This window comes from Notechis scutatus, chromosome 3 (assembly GCF_049901735.1).
Source record: "Notechis scutatus isolate UNSWTSFEM ecotype Mainland chromosome 3, rNotScu1.2, whole genome shotgun sequence".
In the NCBI taxonomy this organism is placed as follows: Eukaryota; Metazoa; Chordata; class Lepidosauria; order Squamata; family Elapidae; genus Notechis; species Notechis scutatus.
The window spans coordinates 81001174-81021377 of NC_142011.1; the positions used below are offsets into that span (position 1 = coordinate 81001174).

Here is a 20204-nt window from a genome sequence, read left to right on the forward strand (position 1 = left end):
AAAACATGTATGAAAGTACTTGTTATTTTTCCAGCTGTACAGAAGTGTTTGTATAACATGTTCTGGTTGTGTTACTCATGATGAAAAAATAAACAGTAGTTTTATTTTCTGGCTGCTATTGAAGTGCCCCTAAAGACACTTGAATCAACTTCCTAAGTTGGAGAGACTTTTTAGGATTTACGTTCAATCGCAACATTTTTGAGGGCAAGAGCGGTTTTTGAATTAATCTGTGGTCTTAATTATTTCTCCATAGAAACAAGCAGGGTTTTCTGCTTCTCCTCCTCCTCCTCCTCCTCCTCCTCCTCCTCCTCCTCCTCCTCCTCCTCCTCCTCCTCCTCCTCCTCCTCCTCCTCCTCCTCCTCCTCCTCCTCCTCCTTCATCTTCCTTTTGTCTCTTATTTGCAACACAAGTTACAAAAAAATTCATCCTTCACTTCAGAGTCAATTCAAGTTGCATTAATGCTCAAAGGAAAAGACAACCATCTAAATACAACTTTTAATCTTGGTCACAAAAAAATATTTGGGAATTTTAATGTTAAAACAAAAATCAATCCAGTCTTTCCGTATCCAGGAATCCTATGGTTCACTGCCAAAGACTTAACACAAATATTTTGCTATGGTGGTAGTTGTTATTGTTTATGATAATAATAATTATTATTATTCCAGTTATTTTTACTTTTCTACAAGAATTCACACCACAAAATATGCATATTGTTAGATGAAGATGAGATTAATGAGCTATATGGGAATTTGTATTAGTTCAACTAGTTCAATACTTTAGTTACAATATCTTATCATCACTAAAGAAGAAAAATAGATGATTGTTTCTTTTTACCTATTTACTTCTTTAATATTTCTTGATGGGGTTTTAGCTTCTAAGTGGGACCTAAGATATGAGTCTTCTGAACTTAAGTACGTTTCAAAGGGAAATTGGTCTCCTCTTTCCCCTAATATCCAATTTTTTGGGGGGGCCTGATAAGACTATCTTTGAAGTGTAGTGAGGTCTAGTTCTTAGAGGACTTGTAAGTATTATCATCGTCCTTTTGTGTTTCATCAAGCTGCTCTTGTTTCACAAGCTAGTACTTTCTCTCAAACTTAGTCACAGCCCAACTAATTCCAACCTATTGACCTGAAATTATGCCTCAATAGGATGTTTTTAATGAATGGGGACGGAAGGAGGGGAAGGGAAATTGAGATGCGCATATACACATTATATGAACAGGAGAGGAAAAGGAGAAAGTTGTCTACTTGTGCTGAAGTCTTGGAAATTAAATGATGAAATTTTGATCAAAATTTTGCTTTGTTTGTAAAGTTGGGTGTGGTTTAAATTATGAAATGATAAGTATACTCTTGAGATATTTAAGTAATCATTCTATGTCTAGCAACTGCATTTTGGTAAGAAGGCTTAATTTACAATATGTATAGAAATATTTATTAAAGTAATTAGCATTTAAACTGTTTATGATTATCCCAACAATTGCTTAGGGTGTAAATCCCTGTGTAAGCTTAATTCCTCTCCAAATGAGTGTTGGCAGTGACAATAACTGCCTGACACACCCTGAACATTATTACTCAATTGCATATATCCTGTTGTAACTAATTATATAATAATTAGTTTTCAAGAACACATTAACTTTTTCTTTGGCATGCTCTTACCCTTCCCCACCTGGTTGCAAAAAAAAAAAAAAACAAAAAACAGCAAATCAAGTATATAGTGAGTACTGGTGCCAAGTCTGCCTTCAGGTTTAATATATTTTAATAAAACATTATTACATACTCTCCATATATTTAAATAGATTGCTGGCATGATCTTCTTTCTGGTTTTATGTCTATAAAACTTACTCACTCACTGCACATTATTGAAAGTGATCTAGAAAGAAAACTTAATAGCTGCATCGTTGCAAATTCAATGCTAGAGATCAAAATCTGTGATTTTGTAGCAGGAATGGCTGAGCCTAGGGGTGGAGTCAAGAGAGGAATTAGCCTGGAGTCGTTATGCTTCCACAAATGATCTAAGTCTAATCCCTCTTGAATTCTGTTAACTCTTGTCTAGCACCAATTTAGTGCTGGGTATTAGGTGACTAAATTCTTAAATTCTTGATTGTAGGCATGGACAATAAATCAGCTTAACTGGAACTTACTGATTCTTCTCACCCGACAAATTTGCAAGTTCTGGTTTTCAAACATCCAATTGAAAGCTTGTCCAAAATTTTAGTGCAAAAGTTTGAAAAATGAACCCATACATAAGTCTGGTTATTTCTGCCCTTTAGTGACATTTTTACTTCGCTCCTACAGCGTTACTGAAACCCTAGGAAAAATACTGTGCCATGAATACAATACAGTATATACTATACTTTAAGATGAGTAATTTGAGTGGAAAATGCTCTGGACTTCTCATCTTTTGTGAAAAGGTATAGAGATGCCTATCTTGCAATTTTTAGCTGCCAAAGTCTGCAAGAGACAAGAAAGTACTAACTTACACAACCAATCTGTTATTACTTCTTTTTAAATGTGCATTTGTAGAGAATAAGGATAGGAATTTTGCCTAACTGGATATATAAATATAAGTCTCTTGAAGTGTCCCTTTGAGACAAAAATCAAAGCAATGGAAGGGAAGTAATTCATAAGATTATATCAAAGGGTGCATATATGAATACATTTCATTATGAGCTTGTTTTCAAAAGACTGTCCACATGGCAGAGTTAGTAATCTGAGTCCCTTATGTAGCCCTTTCATTACAAAGCTAAATTTCTTTTCTCTTCTTTTAAAAAGAAAAGATAAATTTGGTCCAAATAATTATGGAATTATGATTTTTTCCCCTTCTTCTGTTCAATTGTGTCCAATTCTGTGAGAATGCCTGGATAAATCTTTGAAATTTTCTTGGCAAGTTTTTCAAAAGTGCTTTGCCATTGCAGGCTGAAAAAGTGATCTGCCCAAGATCACGCAGCCAGATTTGTGCCTAAGGCAAGACTAGAACTCACAGTCTCTCAGTTTCTAGCCTGATGCCTTAAATCACTATACTAGAGGTGGTATTCAGCAGGTTCTGACCAGTTCTGAAGAACTGGTAGTGGAAATTTTGAGTAGTTCGGAGAACTAGCAAATACCACCTCTTACTGGGGATTTTTCAGTATCCTTCCCCTGCCACGCCTACCAAGCCATGCCCACAGAACTGATAGTAAAAAAATATTGAATCCCACCACTGCACTACACCAAACTGGCTCTAGTTATATGCATATATAGCAGTGTTGGGATTCAATTTTGTTTTACTACCGGTTCTGTGGGCATGGCTTGGTAGGCGTGGCAGAGGAAGGATACTGTAAAATCTCCAGTCAGAGGTGGTATTTGCCGGTTCTCCGAACTACTCAAAATTTCCACTACCGGTTCTTCAGAACTGGTCAGAACCTGCTGAATGCCACCTCTGATATATAGCTTGCCCTATTAGTGTAATTCAAATCAGAAGCTTTGAAATGAATATTTCAGGTGAACTGATCTGTGTTTTAAAATGTAGAAAATTTATCTTGCAGGATCTAAATAACTTAGAGGACAAAACAGTTTTCTTTTTTTTTTCTTTTTAAATCAAACTACTAAAGTTTGTGCTGTAAAGACTGTAGTTGTAGATCCTGCTTCCTAACCCAGTGCCCTCTCTATATTAGATTTTCCTAGCCAGCATGACCTAGGAATGGAATTGTTATCTGGAGGACAGCTTTTTGAGAGAAAAGATTTTAAACAGGGTCACTGTTTTAGTACAGACACCCCAAGCAAGGAGATAGTAGGGAAGTGCAAGACTACCTCTCATTTTGCTCTAGCTACTTTATCTTCCAAGTCAGAAAAGACCAAATTCCTTTAATCTATTTTGACTTTAAATTAAAGAAAAACAAACAGGGGAAAAAAAATTGCACCTGGCTCTACAAAAGTGACTCGCTTGCTTGACGTGATTTCAAGCGGCTGGGATATTAAAACCCTGAAAAAGGGAGTTTATAATGGAAATGCTGACAGACTATTAACTATAGCATCACTGCTCTAATAAATGGAATGGGCTGTCATAATCTCTAGTTCATAAATATGCAAATACAAGACAGAGGATTTGCTCCAAAGGATGTCTCTATAATTTTAACTGACCTTTACTGATACTAAATGAGCCTGTTGCTTCTGGTTTCATGTTTGAAATACAAAGCACTATTTTGCTTCCAGGATGAGACCCTGTTTTTTTCCTGGAAAGTGAATCAGCAATGCATTTCTACTTTCTTCAATGGAAGCAAAGCAGAACTCAAATGTCAATGCAAGGTTAAAAGTCCCACTTGCCAAGCAAAAACCTTCTTGTCTGCAAGCAATTTTGGGTTGATACACATCCATATTCACACCAAAAATGTTTGCCTAATTAATTACTCTCTTCTTCTTCTTCTTCTTCTTCTTCTTCTTCTTCTTCTTCTTCTTCTTCTTCTTCTTCTTCTTCTTCTTCTTCTTCTTCTTCTTCTTCTTCTTCTTCTTCTTCTTCTTCTTCTTCTTCTTCTTCTTCTTCTTCTTCTTCTTCTTCTTCTTCTTCTTCTTCTTCTTTTTGAAGGGGAGATTTCAAATGCCTCTTTTCCATTCATGTGTCAAAGATCTCATTGACCTGCCAAAATTCAGTCAGTCACTCAGTGATAAACACCCATCAACACAATAATATCGACTCTGAATATTTTCCACTTTCCTGCTTTGGGCCAAGCGGAGGTAAATCCAATGACTTACTATTTAATAACCTAAATGTAATTTGCTTAGAGTCTCTCATTGCATGGAAGAGAATTGGATGGCTAGCTGTTTTTTAGATTCAATCCCCCCTCCCTCCCTTTAATTATTTTAAGCTATTCATCTTGGTATCTGGTCCACTGATGCTTCGCCAAATTGCCAGCAGGGGAAAGATCTGTCCAATCCTGAAGCTAAATGAGTCACTGAGAATCAATCTGTTTAGTTTCTCATGCTACGGTAGGGTTCCTCTGTCCTGGTCTCATTTTGCTTCATTCAGAAAGAGGGCTTCAGTATCGGACATTGCCGCCTCCTGTTTCGCCATCCTGGCTCTGTTCATCACAGCTGTTCATGGACTCCAACTGGCTGGACACAAAACCACAGATGCTCCAGTGTCAACGCTATGCAGTTCTTGCTCTGATGGAAAATGAAGACATCCGAGCTTTCTCAAGGTTACCAGCAAAGTAGTTTATCAGGCATCTGCAGAAAAATGAACATAGACAAATTGTTTAGCTGGTTTTTCAGCTGCTGCCTCACCCCCCCCCCCCACAGATAACAGATAATCAGAGTTGGAAGGGATCATGTAGGCCATCTAGTCCAATCTAGTCCATCTAGTGTAGGGGAGACCCTACACCATTTCTGACAGATGGCAGACCAATCACTTCTTGAAAGTCTCAAGTGATGGCGCTCCCACAACTTCCGAGGGCAAGCTGTTCCATTGGTTGATTGTTCTGTCAGAAAGTTTCTCCTTATTTCCAGGTTAAATCTCTCCTTGTTCAGTTTCCATCCATTATTCCTTGTCTGGCCTTTGGGTGCTTTAGAAAATAGCTTGACCCCTTCCTCCCTGTGGCAGCCCCTCAAATATTGGAAGACTGCTATCATGTCTCCCCTGGTCCTTCTCTTCACTAGATTAGCCATGCCCAGTTCCTGCAACCGTTCATTGTATGTTTTAGTCTCCAGTCCTCTAATTTTGTCCCCAAATCCCCAAACATTCTCAACAAGGGAATAGCCCCAGATACTATGTGTGGTAAAGAATTTTCACCTTTCCTTCCATTACTTTATAAGCTCAAACCTGTCAGATACATTCATAAACTTAAAAGGGAAATGGTTTATATAATCCTGAAAGGGGGGGGGGGGTGTAAAGGTTTTTTGCAGTGCCTGCTAAAAAAAAAGAATGCTAAGAAGCAAGCATTTCATATTTCCTTTCTTTCTTCAGAGCCCAGATTCAATTACATAAAACTATGTGCTTTGCTCTTTAGAACTTCATGTAAGATTAAGATAACTGGTATTTTCATGGTAAATGATTAAATTAGCAGACACTGTTTTATCTTGAACTTTGCCATCGAGGCTGACATTTTTGCACAATTTACTCCTAGACACTGGTAATCTAAATTGCTCCGTGTCTCTCATTTTTCAAAGCATTTGAACAACTAAAGAGCCCTTCTGCCTCCGTCTGATTTGTAAGAGGGTAAAATTTGACACTCTTTCATATCCTGGCATAAGAAATGGCAAAAGAGAACACGGATGCTTTCTTTATTTCTGCTGAACTTGGATGGGGACATCATATTAGTGTGTAGCATTGGTTCCATCTTTTGAGTGTATGTATGTGTGTGTGTGTGTATGCTTTGACGTTGTGGCAAGGCTTAATAGTTTCAATGATATTAAAAGTGACACCGATGGGAGCTACTGGCAAGGTCATCCTTTCCTCTCAGTAAGGTCAAGAAAATGGTGTGACGCTAAGGATAACATACAACAGGGCTGTAGATAAGGCTTTATAAGTACCAAGAAAGTCAAAGTAGACCAAACTTCAGTCTGAAAAAAAGGCAGAATAACAAAATAACAGATTTCGAAGGGACCTTGAAGGTTTTCTAGTCCAACCTCCTGCTCAGGCAGGAAACCCCTAGTTCAGGCAGTAGAAATCAAATTTTGTATTATTGTCATGAGACCATAAGGCTATGACTGAAACCTACAGAGGAGTTCGGGTACCAGATGATAACATTTCCAGTATGGGTTGTTTGAGGAAAAGCACAGGATTTGTACAGGAACCGATGATGTGACCCAATCAAAGTCAAAATTAGTTTGATAGTGCCAGTATCAAAAGAGGAGGAATGTGCTGCTATTTGGAAAGATCTCCCAAGAAGTACAGATTTGAATTAAGAAGGATGTAATTCTGTTCCTATTAGAATCAGTAGATATTCAGTGAGTATCTGAAGTTAATGAAGCTAATATAGATACAGGGAGGGAAGATCCTGAGGAATTCTGTAACAAATTGCAAGTAGTGCTAAATGAAACATCAAAAAAACAATGTAGCGCTCGTTATGGTAATTGGAAAAAGAAAAATTAGAGAAATGGAGGAGCCTATAATTACAAGAATACTTGGATTTGATAAATGCAATAATCTAGGACAGGGGCCAATAAGCGTTTTGTGAATACAATTCTTTGTTCATTGCCAACATCTGCTTCAAGTGGCAGAAATGCTAACTCTACACTTAGATATCACAGGATAGAAAACCAGAATCATGTGGACTATCAGTTAGGAAATAGAAATACAGGAAACAGAAAATGTGAAAAGGAAATCGAGCCAGCTGTGACAGTTTCAGGGGCAGATTGTGGAACAGACCATGAATTATTGGTGTCAAATATACAGGTTAAATTTAGAAAATTAAAGAGGGTAAGGGCTGCCAAATAAAAACTGAGCTGGTGAACATTCAGCCAGACAACAAGAACAATATAATAAAATTATGCACTTATCTTAAGGAGTAAGGAACTTGAAGATTTACCGTAAGAGGTATTACAATACAGTATTTCTGGAGTTAAGATGATTTCACTAAATTTAAAATGCAAAATTATACATCCTCAGGGCTTGTGCTTTTTCTTTTTTTAAAAGTAAGGGCAATAATGCTGGGTTATTTATTTATTTACTTACTAACTTGCTTACTTATTTCCCACCTTTATTATTTGTATAAATAAATCAAGGCAGCAAAGATATGTGACACACTTTCTTTTTTCTACTTTTCCCACAACAATCCTGTGAGCCGAGTTGGGCTGAGAAAGAGAGAGTGACTGGCCCAAAGTCACGTAGCTGGTTTCTACAACTCACCCTTTCCTGCTTTCTAGCCTGGTGCCTTAACCATTAAACCAAATTGGCTCTCTGGTTATTTACCTTTGAAAAGGCTTTATGGAGAGCTCCATGATGCATCAAGCAATACCTCACCAGATTTCAACATATTCTTCTGTTCAAGCCATGAACAGAGACCTTGTTTGCCAATCCTCCCCTTTGCCTAAGTCTTGCTGACAGGGCTTCTTAGTGGATGGCCCTGTTCTTTCTAGCACTTTTCTTTTTAGTCAAGCTGAAGCAGTTTAGTTTGGTCCTTAGATTGGACCAGTTTTAAGAGCATTAGATAAATGGGAAAGATCCAATTTCAGTATGTCTCATTGTCTTAAAGCAGGAGTGTCAAATTCACATTGTCACGGCGTTGTCACCAGCGGTGCGTTTCAAATATTTTTACCATTGGTTCGATGCGCGTGGCTTGGCGGGCACACTTTGCACATGCATGCATGCCAAACACGTGCTTTGCGCAGGCGCAGAGGCTTTCTGACTCACCTCCTGCAATCCTGCACTCTCCCGGTCGCTTCAGCAGCTGCCGCGTGGAAATCTGCTGTGCCGTGCAAAGCAACTGCACTTCAAGCAGGGAATCAACATTAGTATGGGAGCCCGGGCAGGCGGGTAGGCCCATCAGCAGAGCATTGGAGAGAACCGGTTCGGTCTCCACTATTCATCGGCGCTACCGGCTCGGCAGAACCAGGTCAAACTGATAGAATATCACCACTGTTTGTCACGTGACATATCAGGATTTTTCCCCCTTCGCTAAACTGGGCGGGGGAGTGGCCAGCGCATGACGTATCTGGCCCTTGGGCTGTGAGTTTGACTGCCCTGTCCTAAAGTATTAAGATTGTGTTGTTGTTCGTTAAAAATTCTTCCACTGAGTTGAAATAATAAGCTAATGTTCCTCTATTAACCGATATAAAATCGAAAAAAGACATTCACCTTGTTTTTCATCCTAAAGCCTATACATTCATTTTAGACCTAAAGGGGCATGAGGGAAAACATACTTTGCCACCATGGAAGCGAGAGCGCTATCAAAAAATGGCAGTGTTATAATCTTTCCTTCCACACTGAGGTAAAAGATGAATCTCCTCTCTGTCTCTTTTAACCAGGTTCAAATGAACTTTGGTTGTCCCACAGTTAGGATCCAGTAGCCATCTCATGAAACTGGAAATATGAGACATCGTTCTCAATATTTTGCTCCTAGTTTCTTTAAACTTATACCACGTCTTTCCAACGATCTTTTAACATTAATAATGTTAAGAAGTGCTTCATTACTTTTCTTGGTTTTTCTTCTTCTCCAGCCTTCCTTTCCCTTCCTTTTACCTTAGACCAGGGTCCTCAACCTCTGGTCCATGGTACCGGTCCGTGGCCTGTTGGGAACTGGGCCACACAAGGTGAGTGAGCATTCAAAGCTCCATTTGTGTGAGCGGCGGCACATGTACAAAACCATTCCTGCCACACACACAGCCACTGCCACTCCACAGACCTGGAAAGGTTGGGGACTGCTGCCTATATACCTGACAACACGCATTATCTTGCTTTTATTGACTTATAAGTCACTTGGGGAATCTTTTCAACCAAAGAGTATTTTATTTTAGTCTCACACCATCCCATTTTTCTAGATATTCAAGGCAGCTTAAATGGGGATCTCCCTTCATTTATCGCTGTAAAACCAAACAATGAAATAGGCTGGGCTGGGAGAAAAACATAAAGCCAGTTTCTGTGGCCAACGTTACATTTGAACGCTACATTTTTCTCATATCAATGCTTTAAGGAAATCAATTTTATAATTTTGTAAATAAATTTATTCTACAGTTTTTGGAAAATGATCACTCTTGCCATGATGTGCCAGAAAATTCAATCTTGAGAAAACCAGCTAGTAAATACCTGCACATATGTGTTATTCCCAGCAACAATTTTCATGGACCCAGGCCCAGGCAATGTCTGACATAATAAGAGTTAATGAAATTAGGAATGGAGTTCTAAACATGGAATATACTGAATGTACTGAGGCATTGCCTGAAATATCCTTTAAATATCTCCTTGGAAAACATCTTTAATAAACATATGATCAGACACCCTCTAGAAAAGGAAAAATGGCAGAAAGTCAAAGTAGGTGGAACAACCACTTTGCTATAAGCACCTATAGTATCTGTCAGCAGGGCAAAGTGAGAAAAATGTGTTCCGTGTTCCAAACTTCACTCCCTGTGATGGTTGATCAGGTTATGCTCTACATAGCCTTTTCTGAGCAATTAGAGCACATAGGAAATATATGCTAATAGCAGATGTTCACATGGGGCAACATTGCTCAGTTTCAAAAGAAGAACATCGCAGGATGTGCTGAATCTTGATATTCTACAAATATTTCAGCAGTCTGGGTTGTAGATTATTATGATAAATCAAGCGTGGCAGATGCTATCATGTGGGCTTACCTTTCAGCTACTTGGTACATCACTTGAGTATTGGATTTGTCATCACCAAAACAATTATGTAACTCCATGGTGCTATCGTAGCATATGAAAGGATCATACTTGGCTAGCTCACACCATATGGGTCTTACTTATGTCAGCATCCTTCCTTAATAGAGGAGGTGAATGTTGGCAAGAGATAACAAAATGGGGTCACAAAAAAGTCCAACCTTCATAAGCTACATTGACAAGCAGGATGGACAGATTATGCAATCTCCAAGATAACAAATAGAACAAAATGGATTCTGTTACAATTCTGCTTTCTCCACTCATCACCTAAACGGAATATGAAGCATTCCCAGCTTTAATATATTTTGCATGGTAATTTTAAGGTATTTAATCACTGCTAGGTAATGACAGGTAGGCTAACCAGCCTAACAATGCCTTGAGCTGAGCTCCTGTAATGGTTATGTGGGAATGACTATGGCAGGCAGTGCGAAGAGAAGCAGCTAAGGGAATAGCCAGATAAAAGCAATTTAGCCCACAATTGCAGTGTGGGCAGTGCAAGTGGCTCAGAAAATACCCTTTTTAGTTTCTTGAGCTGTAAAAGGGATGGTGGGTGCGGGAGGAAGAAGGGCACTTTCAGACTTGCAAGACTGATATGAGTCTTGCAAAGTAGACCAGATAGGAAACATGGGTAGATGAACTAATTCTGTTTTATTGTAAGGTTACATTAACAAAGTCTGGCAAGTCTAAAAGAACATTTGTCTCTCTCTGTTTCCTTTATAGCCAATAGCAATAGCACTTAGACTTATATACCACTTCACAGTACTGTACAGCACTGTCTAAGCAGTTTACAGAGCCAGCATATTGCCCCCATCAATCTGGGTCCTCATTTTACGGATCTCAGAAGGATGGAAGGCTGAGTCAACCTTGAGCCGGTGAGACCTGAACTGCCAAACTGCTGGCAGCCAATGATCAGCAGAAGTAGCCTGCGGTACTGCACTTTAACCACTGTGCCTCAAAAGAAACTAGAGAGGTTCCCTTCTTAGCTACTTGCCCTGTCCATATGCCTGCTGTGGGCTAAGTTGCCCTTTATCTGACTATTATCTTGGTTGCTTCTCTACATCCTATCTCCCAAGGTCACTTTATGGCTGCCTTGTTATCATCTCTGGCTTATAGTTATGGACATTTCAGAATTCACAAAGCTAAAATATCCCCGTCATTGTTAATCATGACCTCGTGTGTGGAAATCAAATAGCACAATTCTTCCTTCTGATTAAAGTTAAATTTATTAGCAATTAAGAGTAGGGTAGAAAACAGAACGAGCCGGACTTCCAATTCTACCATCCAAAATTATAGAGTGACTGACTGCATTATTTGTGGATAGTTAATATCTACTAAGAAGTTGACAGTATTAATATAACAGCAGTGCAATTAAAGCAACTCTCCAAGTTTGCAGTGCTAAGATTATTTCTGCTCTAATTAAATCATAGCTCTTTAGCGAAAAGGAGAACAAAATTAACATGTTGGGAGTCCGTTCTCCCTCAGTACTTTCCCTCTCCTGCCCTCCCTCTTGGTGAATACTGGTTTGTTTGGGGCTATCCTTGGCCATCCTAGTGAAGAGAAGAAGGCAGTATGTCTTTGGTTAAGCACTTAGCAGGTCAAAAGCTTTCATTCTATAACCAGCAGGATGAGAAATCTCCATATTAGAAAGACACAGCACTTATACCAGTGGTGGGATTCAAATTTTTCTACTACTGGGTTCTGTGGGCATGGCTTGGTGGGCATGGCAGGGGAAGGATACTGTAAAATCTCCATTCCTTCCCCACCCCACCAACCTGCTTTCCAGCTCCGTTCTCCTGTGCAGGGCAACCAAAGAAGAATAGATGGGGGCGGGGCCAACCAGAGGTGGTATTTGCCAGTTCTTTGAATTACTCAAAATTTCCGCTACCGGTTCTCCAGAACTGGTCAGAACCTGCTGAATACCACCTCTGACTTATAGCAGCAGATAACTTCCTTGGCACACATATTCTGACGTTTCTGAAGCATATAGAACATGGCACGGATTGGGCTGTGTGTATAAATCAAATTCATAATACTGCTTCAGGATAATAATAATACAATGAACTACCAAAAAAATTTAATAAAATCTATATGAAATCCAATAAAAGGGAACACCACAGATTTTTATCTTCCCATATGTTGAGATCCTCCTTATGACAGTGCTGCGTTCAAGGAAGCTTCCTAGCAAAATATTACTACTTTTCATAAGACTTAATGGTATCTACAAGTAGACAGTTTATGTAAAAACCATTCAAAGTACCTGGAGTTTTTTGTTTTTTAAAAATCATGGAATTCTGGATGTCTCTATAGAAAAGGCAATAGAAGCAGTCCTTCACTTGTTACCCCAATAGGAACCAGAATTCCAAGTGAGTCACACCTGATTCTAATGAGCTTTTCTGCCATGGTTGTTAAGCGAATAATTATTAAGTTAATCATGCAGTTATTAAATGAATCTGGATTTCTCACTGACTTTGTTTTCCAGAAGCTGGCTGGGAAGGTCACAATTGGTGATTGGAATAAATAAATAAATAGATAGATAGCTAGATAGCTAGATAGATAAATAAATAAATAAAAATAAAAATAAAATAAAATAAATAAATCTGACTGTAGCGCTTATAGTTGTCCAAATCTTTACAGCCCAGATCTGGAAGCCTTAATAAAGTGTTGTAAAATAGTGCTACTTTAAAAGCACAAATTATAGCTGCAGATCATATTTAAACAAGAGCAAGGAGAGCTTTTAATTGATTTATTCATTGGATTTATTGATTTCTTTTTAATGGCTTTGCCCAGTTTCCAACATCTGACTCCATTCATGTTGGGAGTCATCCTCCGGCATTCCGTACAAAGCTAAGTAGAACCGTCAAGCCCAAAATTTGTTTCTCCTTGCCTTCCTAGTTTGATTTTTTAAAAAATGCAACTGAGTTAATGTTTAGTTTCCTTTAGACATACAAGCTAGTATAGTTAAGCTATCATTCCAGAAGGCAGTTGGTTATTCAAGTGAAGTGGTGGAGGTTTTACACTTGTTACCAACTGCTTTATTTATGATACATTTGTCATTTCACAGGTCAGTTTTTAAGCTCTTATTTCTTTCGTTCACCATCCTTCCCTTGGAATTGTAAAACTCTTCATCTCTTGGACCCGGTGATTAAAATCTTCAGGGTGTTTGTGTTCATTTCAAATAAACTGACTGCCTGCAATTGAGCAACTACTATGACCTTTACACAGATGGCTTTCTGGTGCTTAGGCTATGCCTGCTTATGATGGAAGAGGCCAGCTGAAAAAGCTGTGCCACAGGGAGTGGAGGGATGGGGTAGAATAATTGACTTATCCATCGTCCAATGTAGAATACTTTAAATTCATTTCTGTTGGACATGACAGCAATTAGCAAATTAATACATGGAACTTGGAATGCAGAAGATCTGATAGTCATCTGCCAATAGGTTGCATTCAACTTTATAACTCCTGATGATTACTTTCAGAGGTTTCATATAGGCTGTAAACAATATACAGGGGTCCTCAGTTAATGACCAGTCCTCAGTTAATGACCATTCAAATTTCTAATGGTGCTCAGGAAATGGTACTTATGACTGGTCCTCAGAGTTCTGGTCATCACAGTGTCTCCACAATTGTGTGTGGTTGCCATTTGTGACTTTCTTTGCTGGCTTTCAGCAAGCAAAATCAGTGATGTCACACTTTACAACTGTGTCTTTAGTAAAAGCAATTCTGCTCCCAATTGCTGCCAGAAACTGAAGACTACCTGTGGTAGGGTTGTGGCAGAATGTAATGAGTAATCCAGAATCTACTGACCTGATGAAATATTTATAGACAAGACTCAAGATGCAGAGTTCATTCGAAAGCTAATCTGTATATATATATATAAAAGCGAAATACAACTCACACATCATCACAAAATCTCCAGAACAGTAAAGCCTACAAACTTGAAATCTGGCACCTATGTTCCTCTTGGCTTCTAGGTGCTCACTAAGAAAGGATTTTTCGAAATGACCATCAGAGCATTAGTGTTTCATATATTATTATTAACATGCTCTGATGCTAAGGAGTTGTACTCACCCTCCCCACCTGAAAAGAAATCTGTTCCTAATGCAAAACACAAGCAGAGGAGAGGAGTTTCAGTTTCAGTTTCACAGCACCAAGCAACTTTAGTACAGAACAGTTGAGCTAAGCCATGCCCAGGCTCCTTGCTGTCTCCTTCTTGCTCATACAACACATACTGTTTGAGTTTCCAAACAGCCCTCAACTCTCTCACACACTGATAGGACGCTAGCCAGATGAATACTGATGGATGCTGGTAGGCAGAGACACAATTTCTCCCCCCCCCTTTATTTTCCTCCCCCAAAACTAAGCCCAATCACATAGTTTCATAGTGAAGCACGGGTATAGAGCTAGTCTTAAAATAAGATCCAATGCAAGAGGTCAGATTTCTGACTGAATCTCTTCAAGGAGAGAGGTTATATAAAGCTGTATTATTGCCCCATTGTTACTTGATTTCTTTATAACAATTCCATGGTTGATCATCTAACTTAAACAGAATTTCATTCTTCAGATCTTTCAGGGATACACACAGCTACTATATGTAATGATGCTGTGATCCTATCCCTATCATTGATGGGTCTATAGAGGGCCCTTCAGTCTTTTAATATATCTTCTGCAGAGAGCAACAGCTATAGTTAAGCTGCACAAAAACCCAACTCAAGGTATTACCGAGAGGACATAGAAAACTTGACCAGATTCATTGTTAGGTGGATATTCAAACAGGTGGCCTATTTTAAGCACAGAGGTGTATTGGTTATTTGACAGATGATCTGTTGAAGGAGCATAATTTGGTAGCATTTCGCTGTCTGTGTTCCTGGATCTTTACCTTCTGCCATGGTATCTCCCTGTACTGTCTTAAAGTGTTGGTGCTTGGAGGCCACTCTGACCTTGACACAGATTCCAAATGGTTGTCTTAGGAGTTTGGGGCCTCACATCACAGTCCTTGAGTTGCAAGGTCCCATTCTGTCCTTATTTACAATCTATATGAAGCCTCTGAGAGTGATCATCAAGAATTGTAATGTATAAGCAAATGTCAAGTCTCTTTTGTCTTCCCATCTTCATCATTTATATCAGCCTCTTTGGTAGACCACTTTCTTTGCTAGATCACAGACCAGATCTGATGTTAACAGGGTAAAATAGGAAACATCTATTTCTAGCCACAGTTGATTTGCCAACTACATCCCTTCCTGGAAGAGTCTGATAGGACCTGTGGTTATCCATGTCCTTGTTATTTCTCAATTAGATTTTTGTAATATACTCCATAGAAGGATGCTCTTGAAAAAACCTTGCAAATTGCAGCAGATCCAAAATGTGGGGACCAAGACTTCTATTGGATGCTTCTGATGAGATCTTATGAAATCCGTCCTGGCATAGCTACATTGTCCCACAGATTCCCAAATCAAATGACAAAGGTCATTCAGATTTATGCAAATGGTAGTCCTAACCTTAAGAAAAATCAGCAGAGTACAATAGCGTATTTCAATAGCTATACAAGACTATTGTAGAAGGAGAAGTAGCTGCGTATAGCTGCAAAATATGTGTTGCTTCACACAAGCAGTGTAACAGCAACAGGTCTTTTGTGTGTCATGTAACACAGGAGTCCCCAACCCCTGGCCCACTAACGGGGCTGTGGCCTATTCAAAACTGGGCCATGCAAGTGGCAGCCCAGTGTGCACTTGCGCAGCTCAACTTACACAAGTCGAGCTGCACAGGCATTGCTCACGTCGCCCAGTTTGCCTCCATCAGGCCAGGCTGCAAAAGTTGGGGGCTGTTGGCAAACTGCTTTGACAAACCCCCAGCAAAATCATATAAATCCATTTACATTTCCTCCTTGTTAGTGGCATCTATGCAGACCTTCCGTTCCTACTGATCAATTGTAGAAGATTCATGGGATATCCATGTATAGGCGAACGAGGCCTAAGTGACCTGTAGATGTCTTCCATACCATTCAGGTGGCATTGCATGATTGTTTAAGTAAACAACCAGAAGATTAAAATTACTGAAGACATAAAAAGGGCGCTGACATTTCTGCTCATTAACTAGCTCATGAGTCTAACTCATTTGGCATTGGTTTATTTATCGTCAGCACATTGTCCCATGTATCTTGTCAACACAATGAACTTCACTCCAACATCACCTTGAGCTCTGTTGATGGCTCCTCTCAGTAGGAAGGAAATGGGTGGGTTCCATCAGTGGCTAGTGTCATTTCATGTGTGTCACATAGAGCTGCTGCCAACTACTTTGACATTTCAGGACTAGCATTCCGTGCACCAGACAGTCAGATAGAAAAAGCCATATAAATTTCCCATCCTCATCCGGAAAGAACTTCAATCTTCAACAACTGGTGCAAAGCTCAATTTTTCTCAACAACTCTTGGGATGGGGTGGCATATTAATCTATGTAATAAATAATTTGGCAACTTTCAAATTATTATTTATTAACAATAAAACAAATTAGGGACGATGATCTAGAGAAACACAGAATTTCTTAAGAGCAGCCATCTGGAAACCAGTTTTAATCTCTGCAGATAGTGGCTATTTTCAGAAAACAAGCTTCACCATATGCAACGTGCCTTTAATGTGGTGTCTAGCTCTTTTATTCTTTTGCCATTTGTGATCACAGGCAAATAACTGACCAGTTCTATGGTGTGCTTTTTATCATGGCAAGCAACCTTTCACAGCCAGAAACTGTGGATTCTCTTCTAACACGTGTGTGTTGTGTGTGTGTGTGTGTGTGTGTGTGTGTGTGTGTGGCAACCTGCTATCCTTCCTTCCTTCCTTCCTTCCTTCCTTCCTTCCATCCATCCATCCATCCATCCATCCACCCATCCAATATTTTGGGGAATTATTAGAAGTTTTAATTTAATTATTTTTTCTAATCATTTGTTTTTTTAAAAAATCATTAAAACAATAGAAAACATGCATATGGAGTATTATTATGCAGACTAAACCTGATGGTTGTTCGCTCTTTTTGTACATAAATGCTAGGTAACTCATATTGACAACAGCCAGATGGAGTTATTATTATTGCTATTACTATTTATTATTACTATACTGCTAAATGAAGAAAAATTGACAGCAGATTACAAACCACTCAATGAAAATACCCATGTTAAGAAATGAAAATATATATATATATGTAGGCCGAGGTGTGTTTGGGTCTTTTCCCGTGTAAGATTAAGAGTATCTTGGTGATGTTTCGGCGAGGTCCCACTCGCCATCCTCAGGCTGGTGCTTTCTGCTTCGTGCCAATGCAAGCAGTGTGTGATCTGAGCTGCCGTCTCTCTATAAATACTGGTGGTGGGGGCTGGTGTGCTGGGCTGGTTGGCTGTGCTGCTACCTCTTGATTGGTTGATGGAGTTGATGTTGGTATAATGGGCTGTGTATATATATGTGGGAAAATACCCGAACAAAGCTGAATACCATACGTGTAAGTACGGTATTCAGCTTTGTTCGGGTATTTTCCCACGTCATTATAGTTGTGCTTTTAAAGTTGTAGCAATGTTTCGGCAGAATCTCATCTGCCATCATCAGGCTTCTGTATTGTGTTCGTCTGACACAGTGTTGGTGTTTCTAATATCTTCTGTCTGTTTTGTAGCTTTTTTTTTTCTTGATTGGCTGGCAACATTGTGTTTCCTGTATTGGAGGCTTTTAGTGCGGCTTGGCTCCGAGTAAATGGATGGCTATCATTTATTAGGAAGCTAGGTTTCATCTGGGTGCCTGGTTGGGGTGTGTTTGAGCTGGAGGTATCGGGTGTGTGTGTGTGTTTGTGCCCAGGTGTTTGCCTGGCTTGTGGTGTGGAGATTTTTTTGTTTGTGAAGCAGGCTTCCAAATAATTGACAGTCTGGTATAAAATAGAAGAGATGACTCCACCAGACTGTGGAGCTACAAAAAAAAAGCTACAAAACAGACAGAAGATATTAGAAACACCAATCAAGCAGAACACAGCAAACTCCAAGACCAATAAACACAGACTAAGACTCCCAACCAATCAGGATGAAGAAAAAACCATTCTGGTACAGCAGTAGGCTAGCACCAAATTTAAAACAGAAACGGCTGTGAAAGCCTGACTCACAGACAAACACAATACACAAGCCTGATGATGGCAGATGAGATTCTGCCAAAACGTTGCTACAACTTTAAAAGCACAACTATAATGACATGGGAAAATACCCGAACAAAGCTGAATACCATACACAAAAATACCCGCGAAAACTTAAGAATATATATATATATTGGATATATAAACTTAAGAATATATATATATATATTGACCTATGGAACAGCTGTCCTGCCCTACATAAGAGGTACTACAGACAAAATTAGTAAGGTACTACACAGACATCACATCAGGACTGCCTTCAAAACAGACAGAAAAATAGCAGCCATCCTTAGCAACCCCAAAGATAAAATTGACCTGGAAAACCAAGGCATATACGAAGTCCCCTGTGCATCATGCCGGCCACATACATTGGACAGACCAATAGAAGAATAAGTACCCGCCTGGATGAACACAAAAATGCAGTCAAAAAGCTGGAACACACTTCCTCACTAGTCCAACACATGGAAGCTACAGGTCATAGCATCAACTTCAATGGCACCAAAACCCTGGCCACTATGGAAAACCCTAGCCACAGAGTCATCAGAGAAGCCATAGAGATTGAAAAAAGACCAGAAAGCATGAACAGAAGAGATGATTCCACCAGGCTGTCAATCATTTGGAAGCCTGCACTCACAAACAAAAAAATCTCCACACCACAAGCCAGGCAAACACCTGGGCACAAACAGATCCCCCTGATACCTCCAGCTCAAACACACCCCAACCAGGCACCCAGATGAAACCCAGCTTCCTAACTAATGATAGCCGTCCATTTACCCGAAGCCAAGCTGCACTAAAGGCCTCCATTAAAGTAACACAATGCTGCCAGCCAATCAAGATACAAAAAGAGCCAAAAACAGACAGAAGATATCAGAGACACCCATCAAGCAGAACACAGCAAACTCCGAGACCAATAAACACAGACCAAGACTCCCAACCAATCAGGAGGAAGAAAAAACCATTCTGGCACAGCAATAGGCTGCCCCAAATTTAAATCTGAAACCACTGTAAAGTCTGACCCACAGACGGACACAATACAGAAGCCTGATGATGGCAGATGAGATTCTGCTGAAACGTTGCTACAACTTTAAAAGAACTACAATGACCTGGGAGAATACCCGAACCAAGCCGAACACCATACATGTAAGTACCCATGCGAAAACTTAAGAAAACATATATATATATATATATATATATATATTCTAAATTTCTTATGTATATATGAAGTTAGCAGTTAGCAGTGAACTCATCTCCAACACTCTATGGACAAGTATTATTTTAAGTAACTTCTGGAATGCCCAGTGTATATTCTTAAAGGTCTTTCTTTCTTGATAGGCTGTAATGTGACCTGTTGTGCTCTGTAACATTGTGTACATAATTTAGCTGCTTAAATATAATTTAGTTTGAGACCCTTTGGGTCCCTGAACATTTTGAAAGAACTTCAAATTCACATGTTTTAAAAGAATAATTGCAGACCTAAAGTCTATGGCTTATCACTACAGGCTCTGAGACTACTAGTCTTCAAGAAAGATGGCACAGAGGTCAAACAATGAAATTTGATTTATTTCAATAAGGTTCTCTACAAATTGAAAATTTATTTATTTATTTACATATTTATTTATTTACCATATTTCTATTCTGATATTATCAAAAGTTTTTCTAGTCTTCCTGTGGAGTTGTTTTCTTGATCTTGTCTACCTTATAGGTCTGACATCAATGTTATTTTTCAGGGAAGCAATTGTTAAATCA

At 39.2% G+C, this 20204-nt stretch overlaps 1 protein-coding gene across 2 annotated transcripts in view; it reads right to left on the minus strand.

Moving 5' to 3' along the window:
• Nucleotides 1–1408: 1408 nt before the first annotated feature.
• LOC148131253 (uncharacterized) overlaps nucleotides 1409–20204 on the minus strand; it is a 301801-nt gene continuing 283005 nt past the window's right edge. For both annotated transcript variants that reach the window (XM_087960575.1, XM_087960576.1), the window contains 2 exons: nucleotides 3104–5201; nucleotides 1409–3019 (listed from right to left, as the gene is read on the minus strand). In XM_087960575.1, coding sequence (XP_087816701.1) covers nucleotides 5123–5201 — 79 coding nt within the window. In that variant the 3' untranslated portion in view covers nucleotides 1409–3019; nucleotides 3104–5122. The remainder of the gene's footprint in view (nucleotides 3020–3103; nucleotides 5202–20204) is intronic.